This window comes from Cydia fagiglandana, chromosome 6 (genome assembly GCF_963556715.1).
Source record: "Cydia fagiglandana chromosome 6, ilCydFagi1.1, whole genome shotgun sequence".
NCBI classification, from domain to species: domain Eukaryota; kingdom Metazoa; phylum Arthropoda; class Insecta; order Lepidoptera; family Tortricidae; genus Cydia; species Cydia fagiglandana.
The window spans coordinates 12,908,464-12,927,804 of NC_085937.1; the positions used below are offsets into that span (position 1 = coordinate 12,908,464).

The 19,341-nt window shown below is 38.2% G+C and overlaps 1 protein-coding gene across 3 annotated transcripts in view; it reads left to right on the plus strand.

The window, feature by feature from the left end:
- Positions 1–19,341, plus strand: part of LOC134665256 (partitioning defective 3 homolog) — a 92,817-nt gene that overhangs the window by 28,775 nt on the left and 44,701 nt on the right. Inside the window, exons 1-2 of one of the 3 annotated variants that reach the window (XM_063522141.1) lie at positions 5,435–5,602; positions 17,125–17,328. In XM_063522141.1, coding sequence (XP_063378211.1) covers positions 5,480–5,602; positions 17,125–17,328 — 327 coding nt within the window. In that variant the 5' untranslated portion in view covers positions 5,435–5,479. Of the gene's footprint in view, positions 1–5,434; positions 5,603–14,411; positions 14,641–17,124; positions 17,329–19,341 lie in introns of those variants that run through there. The other 2 variants (XM_063522143.1, XM_063522142.1) reach the window with 2 other exon arrangements.

A 19,341-nucleotide genomic window follows, 5' to 3' on the forward strand; every position in this document is an offset into this window, starting at 1 on the left:
GGCGCGCGTCTGTCGGACGCTTCGGATCTTCGAATCGCTCCTTCGGCCTTTGCATTTAGTTAGATTCTTGTACTATTGCTTTGTGTTTGAATACCGAAGTCGAGCATCTCGCGAATGCTTGATGTATTATAATAATTTAGAGTAAGGCCAAGCGCGCACCACGATTTTTTGTCCTGCGATTATTTTGTCGCAGAAATGCAACGTATGTGTTTATATGTTAGTGCGCGCATATATATGTGACAAAAAAATCGCAGCGATTTTAAAATTGTGATTTGTCACATTTTTCCGCGATTGTTTGCGACGCGATTGTCGCAAAGTGAATTGCAGCATGCGGAGTTGTATGGCCCCGCGCGCACTATGATAATAAAATCGCACCCCGGCCAGACCTCAGTCGGCATTTCGCTCACCAAACCAAATGTTGACCATTTAATTATGGAAATAGACGGGGATCACCTTTGTGTTATAAATGCTCAAAGTCATACAGCAATCGCATATTAAAGACACGTTTCATGACAAGCGACTGGTAGGAAATCCATGTTGAGAATGAACAAATCGTCGACTTTTTCATCGCAGTGCGCGCAGTAAATTTTCTGCGATATATTACAGCGCGATTCTAAAATCGTGTCGCAAAAATTAAAATCGTGGTGCGCGCTTGGCCTATAATACCTTAAATGTGTATACTCCTTCAATTTGAATTTAGAACTCATTATTTTTTTTTATTTGATTTTGTTTCTAGTTTTATGCCATATATATAGACTTTAATATTATTTAGAACTGCTAAAAAACAAGATCGGCTTACTTTAAATATTTCGTCAATTTTACCTTTGTTTCTAAAAACTGTGATATTTAACTGTCATATACTATTAATGTCTTCCAAAATTATTTTCTCGTAACAGGACTGAGGGGCTACCGCGAAAACCGAAATTCGCAATTTGCGGGGATCTTTCTCTTTTACTCCAATGAAGGCGTAATTAGAGTGACAGAGAAAAATGCTCGCAATTTGCGAACTTCTATTTTCGCGGTTATAGCCCTGAATCTTGTTGCTCACCGATCCGTTCAAAAATATACATAAGTACTGAATATAATTAATAGATATTATAATTATACAATTAATACAGAAATGTAATGGTACTTAATGAAAAGGAATATTGTGTATATTATTGTTTCGACGAATCAGATACTCTCAATAAAATCTATATAGTAACAGCACCAGTCATGGGACATTTAAGAGGAAATTTGGAGTATTTATGATATTTCCCGTATACATGTAAATGGTCTACCGCTTAGCGTGTTAAAATATGAAAGTCCTATCCGTCTTTCATGTTTTAGGCGTGTTGTATGAAAGATACAGCAATTAGTTTCCACATATTTAACAAATTAAAACTATGCTTTTTTTCTCCAGTCATGGACACCAAAGCTCCAGTAATGGGCCCCCGGTAATGGACGTGGATCCAGTAATGGGCCCCCTATAATGGACATTGCTCTATCAGTATAAAATATTGAAATGGGGAATAAGTTACGGCAAAAAAATCAATTTTTGGTATAACCTTTTATCGCTGAATGTATTTTTCTTTCCACAGCCAATTATTATTGTATTAGATCCATCGAGACAACTCTAATATACCCAAACACAATTAGTTAGGGTTTATTGCGATAAAGTTCCCATGGCCACCTCCTGTCTCCATCATCAGATTAGGTCCATGTTATCATAATATTGCATTATCATCCAATTTGCATACTTAATTACGTACTTACACAAAATTTCGACGTGAATCGGAAATCGAAAAGTGGCTCAAATTCAGCTACCAAGATTGAACCCACACTAACTAACAGGGCAAGTTAAATAAAAGTTTGGAAAAACGATATTAATTTATCCGAAGTCCGAGAATACCTCCTGATTGACATATTTCGTAACTACATTTTACTTCTGTATTGTTTAAACATGAAATTATGGCCTGGCAAGCATCATTCTGTCAATTGTCCCATCATAGGAGGTACGCAGTTTTACAGCTCCTATAATGGGATTGGGCCAAATACCACTATTTTTTTACATCTGTGGAGTCACAACATAGTGTGTTGTATACCTTATTTCATGGTAAATTCAATTAACAAAACGCATTCTAGTTTTCATGAAGTATTAATTAATTGAAATTTAATAAATTAACTCACCTCTCTTAGCGAAGTTGTTAAGAATTCGTAGTGGTATTTTTTTTCAGTGACACGACAACTTTTGGGTTGACGCCAATTTCTTAAAAAGCAACCAAATTTAATGAAACTTCAAACTGAAACAGCTCTAGGACTCTTATTTATGATAATATACAGCCAGTGTATATAAACTACTTTTAGATACTTATTTTAGAGGAATTATGTTTTTTTGTCCCATTACTGGTTCCACGTCCATTATAGGGTATACTACTATACATGAGGCCAAAGCTGTTCATAAATATTAAATGACTTTATTATCTCTATACGCCTTACTAACTCTATGTATCCTATTGTGGAAAAAAAAAACACAACGACAGCACAGTATAATAAAGAGTACTAACGTACAGTATGGACACTCCCTGCCTCCCGTTGAAAGTGCCGCCCACCCGCTCTCGGTTACCTCACAGTTACCGGCTGGCAAGGACGCGACGACGCGGTGCGCAGAGCGGAGGCCACGTACAATATTCAAATATTAAACAAATATTTACAAAACCTATCAGATCACACTGAAACCAGTACAATACCTATATGAACAAAAAATCATGTTTACAACTTACGTAATATGTTGGTGGCCTGAATTTCCTTACAAAATTTTCGTTACTTTGTTTATACTGATTCAAAATAGGAAACTATTGTATAAATTGAGCTTAGATACCCACCTTACACCATAATACGATTCTTATTTCTTCCTAATTCGCGCAATGAGTTTTGAGTAATTGAGGTCATCGAACTTGACAACAAACTGGCGAGAACCCTCACACGTCTTATCTCACTCACACAAGCATGGTACGCGTTTACCTACACGAGCTTACCTACGCACACAGTCTGTGCGTAGGAACGCGTTTGTTTCATACATTTTATCGCCAGTGTCCGGGGTGTGACGACAGTCAAGAACGGAATTCTTAATTTGAATTTTTCAGATTTTTGAGATGCCTAGTCCATTGTTTGGAAAGCTCGTTCGAAATTTAAACTTATTTGCAATATAATAAGGTCGTATTTTGTAGATCCCTCTCGTACTTATAGTAGGCTATTGAGATAAAATTAAATATCCCACAAAAATAAGCAAGCAGAATTAAACTTTGTGTCAAAGACATAAGTCATAAATTTCAATGCCAAAGTTTTAACTAAGGATGTTTCTCGCTAAAATTACTGCCTAATATGAATTGACCAGTGTAAGCATCAGTTTGCTAGCCCTAAGCAACCAAAGGTCAAGCTGCAGTTGAAAAACTAATAAAGATAAAGTTAAGCTGATAATTTTCCCGCCGTCTCCATGCTTCTTTAAGTTGGGTATTGACTGGTCAGCGGTCAGCTGCCTGTTAGCTATAGTTTTCGCGAAAATCGCCAGGACAGAGGTGAAAATTTTTGTATGAAAACTTGCAACTTTAAATGCATTTTTTGACGAAACTATTGCAGTCTAAAATGAAGTCAAAATCAGTACATCGACTCAATTTTTTGCAAGCTTTCTAATGGTACCCCACACGATTCTTACAAATGAAAAAAGTTTCAGCCTACCCCTCTCAACCCCCTAAATTTCCCCCTTTAATAAGAAATAAGCAGTTTTGACTTATTTACAATATGAGTGGTGGTAATTGCTATAACTGTTCCAAATTTTAGGTATCTATGTCAAACGGTCTCTGAGAAAAACGTATTTAACTGATTTGCAAGACCGAAGTGATCCCATAAGTGTTCCGTAAACAAAGTTTTGTACGGAACACTAAAAAACGCTATATACTGCCACGTTTGTCATCATAACACAACGCAAAACATTTTCAGTCAGCTTTTTGAATGGTTGGAGAGGGCTAAATGCCACAAAATTTCTGCTTCACCAAATATCATAATTCGAAACATTAAGCAAGAAACCTTTTTATTTATATATATAGTATGGTATGGTAGTGTAGTTGAGTTAAACCAGGGTTGTATAAACGACGGCCCACGAGCCAGCTGATATGTATGTCCCATCAATAGAGCCAAATTTCATATAATCCGGCCCGTGAAAAATAAATAAGCAAAAGCCTTTGAGTACCCTAACAAAATAGATACAAGCATTAGAGGTGGCTCATATAAAAGTAATTATTTCTAATTTATCACTTCATCTGAAATTGGCTAAGTACATACACTGATTTCTTTAACTCAACTACCTATGTCTATTACAGATAATAACGAGATTGCCGATCACTACACTGCAGTTTCACTTTGAGCCAAATTTATGAGCCGTCACAGAGTGTGGGACAAACATGATGAAACATTGACAGGAAACATACACCCCGGCTTTCTTTGTTCCACTTGTGCACTGACCATGGTGTGACATGTCCAATCTAATTAGTCGCTTTTATTTTTAGAAACAAAGTATTGTCATATATGTTAGTCAAACGGTACCCACTAATCTACATACAAGCGCCGATACCTATACTTTCTACTTGCCTAATCTCCTGCTCTAATATAACTGATGTTGACACAAATGAAACGCCTGTCAGCATTCGCATTTTAAAAAGGCCTGTAAGAATAAATGTTTGAAACTCGAATAACAACACCGAACCTAATCACGCCTAACTAATCAATTAAATAAAGCGCACGGCGTCCGCTCACTCGCTCCCTTCACTCCTTCGATGGTCATCTAAACTAAGATAAAGTGAACGCACTAATGAAGTAAGAAGCCTGCATGCGAGCGATGCATCAGCGTGAAAATTACATCACTTGAGTGCAGGCTCGCCGGTTGGAAGCGATATTCAAACGTGATAAAGCCGTTGCCGAGAATCCCGCGCATTGCAATTTGATCGGATAGATAAAGCATGCAGGCATTGTACACAGGTACCGTCTAGTCGGCGAAGGCGCGAGGGGGGCGTGTGATAACGATGGCAGCGATAACGGCGCGGCCGGAGAGCGCGCCGGTCGCTCACCGGCGGCAGACACTAATTTTTCAACACTTTGCGCGTCTAACTGCAAGTGCTAGCGGTACCGTGGTGCGCAGTGTCATAGAGTAGAAGCGACCTAACATGTACGATATGATTTAAGCAGTTCCGCAGAAGCTGTTCTCCAATGCGGACACGTTCTTAGCAATTACCCTTAATTGGTAGATTAACAAATTGACATAACTTTTGCTTTCTGGCTTCGTCATCGTCTCGGTAGTGTAGTGTTAATGTGTTTTTGGCGTTATTGAGCAAACATTTTAGTGGCGTTCCCACTTTTCACTTACATTTTCTGATAAAGTAAACATAACTTGTGAAACGGAATCAAAACAGTGTATGTGTCAGTGATTGAAAGTGCGTTAGTTAAGATGAAGGATTCGGCAGCGCGGTGCGAGGACGTGGCAGACAAGCTGGTGCGTCTGTTCGGGTGGAGGCAGACCTACCCGGTGCAGAAACTGCAGAGGAACATACTTCCGAAGGCTAATGAAGCGGTAAGATCACGGAATATTCTAACATTCCTAAATAGAAATAAAGCTATGTCCCACTGTATGGGCAATGTGGTTAAATTCATACAATAACAGGTTAATGTAAATAATTTTTACTTATTATAATTGCCCGATCGAAATCAGTTTATTCTTAAAGGTTTAATTCGAACAAACAAGATTCGAAATACAGTTTGGTCGAAGCAGGTCTAAGACCATTACCAAATACCGATGTCCAACTAAGGTAAATACCAAAACAGACACCGTTACGTACTTGCGTTAACCTCTAGATATAATATTATGTATAAATTATGCAAATAATTGACTAGTTTTAATACCACATGACTCTTTTAGGGTTAAGGACACATGATTCAAATAGATTGTCGATTATTCTAAACAGTGAGAAAAGTAGCAAAGTGGATACTTATATGACGCCGACTGTGCTAGTGATCACTAAGGCCAACGGACGAACTGGGCGAAACAATATAGAGTTCCGCAAAACTCTAAAAATGATGAGATATTTTTACGTGCAATTAAGAATGTCCATGGTATTTACTTTGCCATGCTGCATCCTTAGACACCTGGGAGCCTAACGAAGATGACAATCGTTGATAGAATTTCTATCAACGATTGTCATTTTCGTTTAGAAAACGCTATCAAAACATAAATAATGTACGAAAATAGTGACGTGATTTCTCGTAGCATTTGTCATTCTAGTAAATCTAGTTCATACATATTTATTATTCATTTGGCGTTTGTCAATGTACGTCTGTCATCTGTTCTAGCCCCCCCCCCCTGCTATGGCATTGATTACAATCACCTACCCAAAGAAACCACTACAAACAAGAACTCTTTCCGTCACTTCACTTGAAAGATTTATCGCCATCGTTACCTAGAAAGAAACAAAACATCAATATTAATAACAATCAAGGAAGATGTGCTTCCTAAGTTAGTCTGATTAACAAGGAACTAGAAAACAACAATGATACACACATGAGATAGAGTTTAAAAAATCGTTCGAAACAATCACTAGAACGACTTCAATCACATCTTGGCGTTTTCCTGGTGTCATTTACGGTATATGATATACCTACGTTGTGTCCTTTGTTTATGGTTATTCTTAACTCGAGTAGTAAAAGTCCTTTAAATTATCCGTAAAAGACTATCAAATAAAGATATATAATAATTTGATACTCGTTATTTTACTTTGTTGCTTAAGAAAAAAACGTTTAATTTGCTTCGAATTAAATATTATCGCTCCAGCGTCCAGATAGCGACCCAGAAGAAAAATAGAGAAAATGTCACGAATGAGCGTCAGAGCTGGTAATACTAGCCTTTATTAGAGTATTCATAACGCCCACCATCGTTCAATACAATGGACATATGAATAACATTGATATTGAGATATAACGGTTTTCTTAAAACCCAAGTCGAATATTCTTCTTCGTTGACTAGGGTATAACATTGTACGCAAGACATCAATACGTCAGTTTCAGTTCCCATTGTCGGCTTCACTTTCTCGCCCTGATCCGAAAGTGTTGGAAAGCACTGCATTAATTCAACTACATCGCAATTATATGCCCGTGGCATATACGTATACACTACACGCGAGCGGGTCGTTGAACTTACATTATTCAGATTACTTTTTTGTTAAGTAACATTGGTTTTCCTTAAATGGTCGAGGCATGTACCTATGTTGTAACATATTGTGCATAATTTGTTGCAGCACTATACGAGTAAATACGTATTGTAAATAGTAACTTTACTAACCTAACCTAACTCACTACAGTATATACAGACACTAAAACTGGGGTATATATTTCTTGGTTTATAAAAAAATAATGTAAGATTGACATAAATGCCGGGGGATGATTGACGGTGTGACGTGTCTATCAAAATAATGTTTTTTTTCACATAAATCTAAAATGTTGGTTTCTTTTTTATGTAGCCATAAATAAGTACGGTAGATACGTCACCCTATCTCATTGTTTATAATTTTAGGGTAAATTTCGTGACACGCCGGTTAGATCAAGAGGTGTGCAATAAAGAGTACAGTAGAGTCCGGTTATAACGACACCCAAGGGACCGCTGATATTACGTCGTACTAACCGGACGTCGTACAAAACAAACCGCCAATTTTAATATATTTTTTCAATCAAAATAATTACATCATTTTGTATTTATTAATGCGTCAATTAAAGAAAAAAGAAAACATTTCTTTTAAAATATTTTTTTACGTTAGTATTACGACACCTTGTCAAAATGGAGAGACTTGTGTGTTTAGAAGAAGCCACTTTTCAATATACGCGTACTCACTCGTCATCCGCAAATTACTCGAATCCCGTAAAATAAAAAGACGCAACGCTTGGAGATCTAATCAAGATGACGTTGTTTTATCACACAGTTTCTATAGCCACCTCCTGTGTCCATCATCAGATCAGCTCGAAGGTACCTACCAAATATTGCATTGATACCCAACTTACATAATTATGCACTTATGTGAAGTTTAAGCTCAAATGAATAATGGGAATTGGGTTTTATTTAGTTTACGAAAGTAAGAAGAGCAAGTTTACGAAAAATCACGTGACTATTTCATCTTGCTCCGTATAGGTAAAAGGGGAGTTGGGTGAGCGGGACGGAGTAAGCTTCTTACCAACAATTTATTTGTAAAAACTACGTCGCTCGTCGCTGTAACCGGACTTGACGGACGGATTTTGTGTCAATTTCCGTCGTTAAAAGCGGTCGGTTGTTATAAGCGGAGTCGTAATAAACGGTTGTTCTTTCATAGTAGTTTGTACTAAAACCAAACAAGTGCCTATACTTACGTCGCTATAAGCGGTTGGTTGTTATAAGCGAAGTCGTACTAACCGGATTCTACTGTATTTGTATTGTACATATTGTGTTGTATCATACATGCTCATACGTTGTCACGAGCTGTAAGATTATAATGAGCAGACATCGTAAATATTACTTTCGCACTTTTGTTGTAACGAAGTGGTATTAACGGAATTGGTATAGATAATTCCAACTGAAATGATTAAGGTTAATATTAACGTAATTAACGCTAATTAATCATTAGGGTTGATATTGTTTATGCCAATTCCGTTAACACCACTCCGCTGCAGACGCTGCACCGAAAATGCTATAAAATGTACAAATAGGTACTCCACCCGCTATTGCTTTTAACAGTTTTAACGTAACATTACCGCTGTAACTACTAAGAACTTAAGTAGCCGGTTAATGCATGTAGTGAATATTTCCTATTATTAAAATGTCACCGTCCATTATTTTAAATTCCGGTGTAATTAATTAAAGGGGAACCACATTACAGTTCATTCACTTAACTAAAAGGTTATATAATTAAATCGTGACGAGGTAATAGTAATTACTTCAACCTTGAGGTAATCTTCCACATTCCTTAGCGATATGCTGGCCCACCTACTCAAAAAGAATCTTAATAGGTTTGAAGTTGAAATGATGCTTTGATGTTTATAGGGCCACCCCACACTAGCGTATCCTGAGCGTCGACCCCTATATTAGTTAACTCTATGGCTGCTGCGCAACTCGACGCAGTGTTGGCAATCTGGCACAACCGCGCATCGACGCCATTTTCCATAGCGCTGACTAGACGCCGACGTTCAAAAGACGCTAGTGTGGGGTGGCCCTTAAGATGCAATGTCCAAATTGATTGCATTGCAAGTCTAGTGTTAGCTCATTTCCAGTAGGGCAGTGGTTCTTAACCTTTTCAGTCCGGTCACCCCTATGACTAACTAGGGAACCTGATTTTACCCCTCCTCCCAATGGTAATAAAAAATAAAACATGTACGTTTGTTGTATTGTTATATTAGGCTAGCTTATTACCCCCGTAAAATACCAGTTTTATCCCCACGGGGGTAATTACCCCTAGGTTAAGAACCACTGCAGTAGGGTCTTAATGGCGCATCGCATCTCGATATTGAAGTTGTATCTTGTGCCTTGCACCAGTATCTTCTCAGGTCAGACAGTCTAGAATTTTCCGAGACATTAGCGATGTGCCGTTCGTATAGTAGGTGACACCCGATGCGTCATTCAGATTCGCCATACAACCAGACATTGTGCGCCCACAAAGCTATTTTTTACCTAATTTCCGCCGTACCATCGTTAATGTTCGCTTTATTTGGCCGCGGGTGACGCGGGTCTATCTATGTGTGTCTGATCAAACTGCAGTAGATGCTACGATAATTTGGTAGATTAAAGACAGATACTAATAAACTGGTATTAGGTACCTAATTACAAAATATTTTAGAAAAAATCTCGCAAGCTTGCCAATTTTGCACTAAAAAAATACGCTCATCACCATCGATCTTCCGAAGAATACGACGCTCTTGTAAAGCGGCAGCGGCAAAGCATTGGCTTTGGAGAAGTAATTTGTATTTAAGGGGCCCACTGATTAACAGTCCGCCGGACGGTATCGGTCTTGTCAGTTAGAACAAAATTTGGACACTTCCGAACAAATGACAGGCCGATACCGTCCGGCGGACTGTTAACCCTTAGAATGTTATCTAATACCATTGTCGTTTTGCACAATAAATATCTTCATCTTTAGATTAAGTACAATATTTTGTTGATCTTCTGATAATTGCACAACCTCTCACGGTTATCGACTTATAGCACTTAAGATTCAATAATCGCACATACCTTTGTTATTGAATACGGGACAGATTACTATTATTAACGCGATTTATCTTTATCATCTATTCTGATAAGTTTATCTCAAGAATTTACCACGTTTTAATGGACATTGTTTGTAATTCAGTACTAATCATTAATCAACTGACCTAGTGCATATCTAACGTTAGTCAGCTTAGTAGACCCAGTTATGTTTAACTACGTCGCCGCCTAGATTCATATTTGGCTAATAGCGCCTTATGTGTTTTTACTCACCTGTCCCCATTAGTATCGTTCATTACAATGTGTAAGCAAAAGCTATTAAACGAATATCTGCCACCGTTTGTATGCAGTTTTAACGGTTCGGTTTGTGCCGTTTGGTTGCTCAGCAATGTTTGTCCTCAATTTATCTACGCCTCGCTTTCTGATTGAAAATGTTATTTTCCTTAATCTGATGTCATTGCTTTCACGCAGCGTTTATTTTACATCAATATTGATGTTTGATCTTAAACTATTTCTAGACAAAATCTGGTTAGTACATGCAAGAGAAGCCATGTAAACGGCTAAGTTAAGTATATTAGAAGAGGCTTTTGTAGGCAGAACATCAATATTACACAACTGCACGTGGTGCAGTTTAGCAGAGAACATTTTCGAGCCCCAAATTAACCTTAATTAACTCTCCAATTGGTAAGTACCTAAGCTCATTAAGGTAGAGACAGTTAATGTTAATTGATCAATAAGTATAACAATACGTTTAATAAATTTGTCTTGTCCGATGATTTAATTATTATTTTTAATCCGGTTAATGCTTATTAAATAATATTTAAACACATGGCTCACGTATTTTAAGTCGAAATTTGCTCGACATGTTTCACTTCGGACGACTCAGTCTGCGTCGGTCCGCCAACGCGTGCTCCCGATGATGGATCCTTCTCGGTACGTCAGTGACCCGTTTTAATATAATATTTAATATGTCTGTGTCTCACGAAAGTTTTGTTATTAAAACTAGTAAATTGTTTCTTGACATACCTATGGTGGCTATGGTCATGGACTCCGATTTCCGCACTTAGCTTAGCCTAAATATCTGGCCATTGTGGACCTAAATCCTGCGGCGTCATTTAATTTATTCATTTATTATAAGTTATAAGATAGAGCCGTTTCGTGTTTACGTTTCGCATGCTTCACAAACCTTGGATTGGAGAAAAACCTCAGCAATCGTTTATTTGTATGTATTATGCGATCTTTCTAATGCCGGCTTGGCTTCAGTCATGATCGAGTCGCGCGCGAAGTCGGCCGACGTGCGGAACGTTCAGTTTTCGAGGCTCACGTAAAATGAAGTTAGTCTGCGAAAGTTTATTGAAAATTTCAAAAACTTGCCGAACATTTCGTGTTTTTCGAATAATGGATTTGCGGTGAAATGTGCGGGATGCGTTAATTTGAGAAACTCATGTTAATTTGTGATAATCCAGTTTTTTTGCCATTCAGACAAATCAGACAGGGTTAGAAAGCTATAATTAAGTAATTAACTTTGTTCTTAAAATTCTACTATGTGTATTTGTCAAAAGTCATACCTATTTTTTACCTTGACAGTTATTATCACGCTGATGCTGGTCAAGCTCTGCCGACTTTAAAAACCGTTTTGCAACGTGAGAGGCGCACTCGGCTGCATTAGCCACACAACCGATATTTGCATAACAATTTCACGTCAAACGGCCTTAAGGCACGTTGGCTTACAATCAACGGCATGCTTGCTGAAATAAATACACTTACATATGACAGAGATTGATTGGCTATACAGTATGTAAATTGACGCAAAACATACTAAAACCCGTGAATGTGTAGGTCACACTGAGCAACTTTTACTACGGCACCAACCACAAAATCACAAAAAAAAATTTGGCTGTTTCATACATTTTGCTAGACCAGCAAAATCGAAGCGTCGAAACTTCCTATGGGAGAGTAAATTTTTTTTCGCGATTTCGGGGTTGGTGCCATGCTATAGTAAAAGTGGCTCAATGGCCTGCACATTAATGGGTTTGAGCAAATGTTTATCTTTAATTTACATGCAATATACAGCCATGTAGAGATCGTGGGACTTGTTGCTAAAATAACTGAAAGCAGGCTGTTGTTTCAAGTTACAATAACATCTGTGTCCTACATTGAGATAAAAAATACAACCATCTGTTGTGAGCGGGTAATTTGTCATATTAGACGACAGATCTGTTATTAGATAGATTGCACCTACATTTTTAGAGTTTTTACACGACTGCCCTAACAAAAAGAGTGTATTGTGTTCAGCGTTCATGTTTGTATGTATTTATATATTTATTATTATAAATAAGGCAGTGAACTATTATTATGAACTATTATTACTACGTAGTTATTATAAGTATTATAACTTAATGTTATAATACAACAGCACTATTTACAAATATTAGGGTAGAAACAATAAAGATAGAGATAGTTTATTATTCAAGTAGGCATATTACAATGCGCTTATGAACGCCATATAAAACTACACAACAGATTTAAGTCCTCCCTCAATTGGAGGAGGGTATCCTAATATGGGACCGGCAACAAACTCGGCGGGATACATCTTTTCAACACATTACATCTTATAATATCATGCATAACATGCATTACGAGTAAATAAGAAAAAATAACAAATATTTTATTGATACCAACTAACATCCCCGTGTAGGTATTTATTTAATAACTTGCCACCTTACTTCCAAGTTTAGCACAATGCATAATATGCATAATCGGACCTTATTGTAACTGGATCAATAAGGGTAACCGGTTAGTATTGACGCATGGCCATCGCTTATCATTCAACACATAACTCTGCCCATAACTGCATTTCCGCCGCCTTACCCTCTTTGGGAGTGGACAAATTGGAGCCCTTGAATAAACATTACTTAACTAAATATTCCAGTTATTTTTAACTGAGTTACAAAAAAGGAGGTTTACAATTAGTTTCGTTTGTTGTTACTTTAGATTGCTTTTAGAAGGAGAACAAAATAATTTAATAATTTCTTTTAAGACGCCTGCAGTATTGCTTAGTCCAAACTTTTTGTAACATGAAACATGTAATTTTGAAAGCATCATTGAAAAGAATGAAAAGTCTCCACTCAGCTTGATGTCAAGTTATCTTTCGGGTACCTACCTAGACGTTGGTCTTCCGTGGATACCAACCCAAGAGACCGCGTCAGTATGTATCTGAAACGTTAAATTTTAAAATCTGTACCGCCTGTTTGGCCATAATTGAGATCTGATGATGGAATTTTTGCGATGACTAATTTGCATTCGAAAAACATGGAGTCATTTGTGGATTTTAAAACACTTTTGAATGTAGTTACAAGGTAAAAAATACGAGATTCGTGTTAATGTTAAGGTAATAGCGGAAGTAAGCATATATGTCCGAAGATAGTTCCGAGAAAGCACAGCATCGCGTGCGCTCGCGCAGCTGCTGCAGCGGAATGGACGCGTTCTCGGAATGGCATCTCATGTTGCATGAACTAACATCAATCCACTTAAGTACCTGACCATCAGAAGACCTTATCTCCTTGCTATAAGGTTTACGAATGCTCATTTACCTGAGTCTACGAAGGAACATAGCGTGTTAACAGTTTGTTCATTTTTAATGTTTATCGCCGAGAACACTAGACGACATTAACTTTTTTGTAGAACACTTGCCTAAGATTTATCACATGTCGAAGTTTCCGCGCATTCTATAATTGGGGTCATGTTTACAGTTGGATACTTAATCAAATCCTAAAAAGAGATACGTGCTAGATTTCTTCATAGCATTGTTAGCTCGGAGCACCTTTGGCCATGAATGGCAGAATGTGCAATTAACCGTACGACAAGTGTATAATATTAGCAATGAATCAGTTCTTTCAAGAGTAGCATCTGTTCGGAACGATTGACATGGGGCGGTGAAGCGTGAAGGTCGAGGTCTAATTTGTATCGGTTAGCTATTCAAAAGTATTTAGGGTGTAGTTAGGTTCTGACTATCAAGGACTAAGGATAGTCTTAACCATTAGGTTAAGACTATCCTTAAAACCTACTTAGCTATTAAGCTAGGCAATAAAACTCAATGACGATTAAGTAATCCTCTTGCTTCGATACAATAAGTGCTTGATGGAACGAATAATCATTCATTATCCAACACGCATTAACAGATTCAATGACGAATTGCGCGTTTCACGGCTTTGTGCAAAGTGAGTGAAAACGTGTAGATTACGCAAGTGATTGTCTTGGAGTGTGGTGAAGTGTCGTGGACGCGGACGATGTGAACGATGCAGGAGCTGGGCGAGCCCGTGCCGCCGCCGCGGTTCAAGAAGATCGCGCGACTGGCCGCGGCAAGGGAGCGCGACAAACGCAGAACTGTCACTTGGGTAGGAATACCTTTATCATTATAAGATCCCTTAAAGGGATAAATTCGCCTTTGTATAGATAATTTTTTTTGAACTGAGCTTCTTCACTTACCTGTACTAACAATGGCATTGTTTTATTACAATCCTATTATCTGCTTTTGTTCTCGTAGGCGCCAACCAATTTACTTACAAAATAAGTTAGAAGTACATTGCTTGTACATTGAATTTTAAACCTTATTTCTTATTGAATGGGGTTAAAATGGTCTAAAAAGATAATATCATATTCAATCTTTTGGAAAGAGTGCATTCTTCTTAAGGGTCGATGGTCGTTAAATGCAAAAAAAGTTAGGTTAGTCATTATTTAGTTAGTGTATTTTGTAGTCTATTGTTTAAAGAAATAGAGTCGTTAATCTATACTAACATTTTAAGGCGGTTATAATCTGCTTTTACTACGAGGTGATTATCCTAATTTGTGGTTTACCACTCAATGGTATTGTATTCTTGAGACTCTTTGAGTAAACTAGCTCAGATCGTTTGATTCACACTATACTAATGACGAATGTTATTTTTCCTATTTTGTTTTGATTTTTGTACAATAAAGTGTTTTACTACTACTACTACTACTAGATGTATAACTAGGTAGGTATCTATTGAAATTGTTATGTTGTTGGAAGATGTGAACAATGAATTCTGTCATATTAAAAAATCACGGGATTGACTGCGCGTGGTTTGTGCGAGGCAGTGTGACAGACGATTTTTTATAAACACTATTTGAAAAACACATATAATTGAATAGTATAATTAATGACCCTCTGACAGACTATATCAATCAGTAGGTAAATAAAGTTGTTATGTGGCACTACCTACACCAACAAATTAAAAAAGAGTAAGCATTAAGTTACGTAATGGCCCGTGTTTCGGATGTTGGTGTTGTGGTGCCCTTTGCGTTGTAAGAAAACATTCTCTCAACTCGGTTTCCTGTTACTACTTCGAAAAGGTCTTTGCATAAAATGTACTGTACCCACTCCTAAAAAAGTCCTCATTATGTGTGCACGTGTATGCTAGCTTACTACGAGTATGATTTGGAATTCTCGAATGTGAAAGCTAAAACTCTACTAAAGTAATGGGCGGGTAAATATTATCTTTGTAAGACAAAGTCGTTAATTTAATTTCTATCAAGATCTTGCCGCTTTTGTGATATTACGGGTGAATGGCTTTAAACAAAACATCATCGACGCTTCACGGTCTTCGCAATTCAATCCATACATCGCAGATAGATGTTTTCAAATCCGCCTTTTGAGATCATTCGCTATCTCGCTGACGAACGGACAAAGGCTGACAAGTGAGACAAAACGAGCGAAGCACGACACAATGCGAGCCCGCATTCACGTCTCTGAATAGGCAGGTGCGTGGGAACGTTCCCGTTCCTGTTTACTAAAGAAATACAGAATTCGCAAACAGACAAACGTACACGTGGCCGTCGGTACTTACATCAAGAATTTATCTTCTTACCTCCATAATACTTGTGTCTAAGGGTGGTATTCCATCTGCCCAATATATTTGTCCAATGTGTATTGAGTCTCACGTTTTGCTTAATGAGCGAGTGCTACGCAATGACATTGGTCATAGTCGTCATAGAATTTGGACAGGTGGAATACCACACTAATAAACGCCTGTCAAGTCTAATAAGCCCTTCATAATCTAGTGGCATTTATAGCTGAACGCTGAACTAGATGGCGCTGTTCGTCGCCTTCCTTTTTCATGGTAACTAAGGCCTCGTGCCTATTCAACTCGTCAGTATGACGTGCGACCTAGCCACTTTTCTCTCCCTGTCTATTTAATAACATATGCTGGCAGGACAGGATTGTCAAACGTTAAGCTTGACAAGCTAGTTATTTTGACAGCAGCGCCATCTAGTGAGTCTATTATAGGTACAACTGTCAATGTTAATTTCGCATCGCTAACTGTTGGATTTTAATTCGTAGCGCGGCCGTTATGTGGTGATTGCACTTGGAGCACGCGATGTCATGCCGAGTGTGTAATGATAGGCTATAATAGGTAATCCTCTCGGCAGTGTGAGATTAACGGTGTTTGATATTATCCAATTGGATGACGATACAAACTGGGACAAATCAAAACGCGATTTTAGTACAGATAATATTTTACAGCGCAATGTTACAATTTCGGGTTTTCATATGGTAATAAACCCGTTTCATTACTGCTAGGTACGTTAACTATACCAGTTACTTTATACACATATGGAAGTCCAATACATGCATCGGAACAAATGGAAGTGTATATTTAATAGTATATATTTTTTATATATTTTGTCTACTCATACGCGGACAAAGTCAATTTAACAAAACTGGTCAAGTAGCTCTTTTCAGTTCGTGTAGACATTTCTAGTAGTTAAGGAACCACATTAAAATTGTCAGAACAGTTTACATCAGGCGCGTGCGTAATTTGTACGAGACTTTCAGCTAACCTGTGTTCTCTTTCCCTCAGGGCCCCGAAACATGGGTGGGAGTGCGAGCGCTGCGCGCCAGCTCCGGCGGCATCCTGGACCCGGACGACCGCGTGCGCGACGTGGCGGACGACCGCGAGACGCTCACCGCCGAGTGCGCGGCGCAGGCGCCGGCGCCGCGGGCGGCGCAGGCGGACGGCGCCAGCGGCTCCAGCGCGGGTACCGCGTCCCCGGACATGTTCCGAGTAAGTACACACTGACTATAGGACCTGATTGTGGGGTCATAATCAATGTGCCGGTATAGCAATAATAAGTTTTTAGTAAGAATTTCATTTTTGGTACAAGCTTTTATCGCTGACTGTACTTTTCTTACGACAGACAACTAATACTCAGCGAGACAATTCTAAAAACCCCTAACACAATTAGGTTGCATTGTTTCATCACAGAGTTCCTGTGGCCAACTCCTGTCTCCATCATCAGATCAATCGATGGTGCCATAATATTGCATTGTCATGCGATTAATACATGCATGTAAAATTTCAGCTCAATCGGAAACCGGGAAGTGGATCAAATTTAACTTGCAAGATTTGATTACACACAAACAGACAGACAGACAACGGTCAGGTGAAACTAAATAAAAGCTTGTAAAAATAAAGAGCGAGACGGTCACCTTAATGATTTACTACACCTTAATTAGAAGCACGTTGACTTAGGCCACACAATAGCGTAGGCACTTACGTCTTTCCGTATGGCATGGCGTTAATCCCTATTAGTTGCTCGAAGGCATGCTATACACGTCTCACCTACTTATAAAAAAAAATAACCAAACGTTTCCTTTTAGAGAAACGATCATAAGAACTAAATACCTTACCTTAACGCAAGTCTACAAACAATAGAATTTCCCTAGAGCGTGTGCGTGCTGCAAATAGTTGCATAATACAATTAAGCTAGGTACCTACTACTTATCCACACTCCACTGTACACACAGTAGGCACCTCGAATGTTAAACGACTACGACTGACTACTGTAGGTATAGTCAGCAAAACTATTATACTTGCATGGTCAAGCAAATCTTGTCAGTAGAAAAAGGCAGCAAATTTGAAAAATGTAGGCGCGAAGGGATAAATATCGTCTCATAGAAAATTTGAATTTCGCGCCTTTTCTTCTTCTACTGACAAGATTTGCTTGACCATCTATAGCTACGCGCTACGTGTAGTACGCTAATAACTTACAGACTATACCTACCTATTTCGTTTCAGGAATTAATCAGTAATGAAATATTGTAATTACTAATTAAATTCAACAGTTACTGACAAAAGGATTTTGCGAGCGTTTAAGTTGTATCCAGACGAGACAATTTTTCGCCAATCTGATGAAATTCTCCGATCGAACAGGGCCGTGCGGACGCAAATACCAATTTGATTCCCCGATCACATCAGCAGCTGCGGACACAAAAATGCCAATTTTCATAGTAGAATGCAAATTGGTGATTTAATTTGTGTACATGTGGACGCTAGATGAGATTGACCAATTAATTTCCTGAACAAATCAACTGATTTCGTCAGTCCCGTCTGGATACCCCTTTATTTGCACGAAAACATAAATTATATTAAATTAAAGTTGTCTATGAAAACTGGACAAAAGACGACGCACTTTAAAAATAATCTGTATAGCCCCCTCCACACACGCACCGCGATTTGCGCACGAGTGTGGAGTAGGCTTGTCAAGTATGAGACTAAACTCACAAATTTGAATTTATTGTCATAAGTTTAAGTATATTCATAAATCATCTTTTAAATTGTATTAATTTATTTCATTCATAAACTGTGTTATTTTCCCAAATTAATAATGACCCGCGCGTTTAAAAACACAATGCGTGTGACGTGTCTGGCTGTATGGGGTAGTACCGTTGCTCCCTGTCTTTAAAAAAATGTATTGGCGGGAACAGGAGTGGACGCGCGAACTCCTGAAAAATAGTCAGGTTGGAACTTGTTTTTTGCTCGCTGTCTAGCTTGTTTGGTTTTATCAACATGGACAAATATTTACGTGTCATGTCGGCAAACAGAAACGAATTCAGGCAATCTTTTTGCTGGAAATTAAACATGGGTTTGTGTTATTCCGATTGTGCTGGTGGGCGTCGGCCAAAAGCGGTGAGTTTTAGAATAGTGTGACCCGAAATTGGTTTAATCTATAAATACAACACTAATTTTAGTAATATTTTTGGCAAATGTTTATCTTATTCTCATTTGTTCATACAT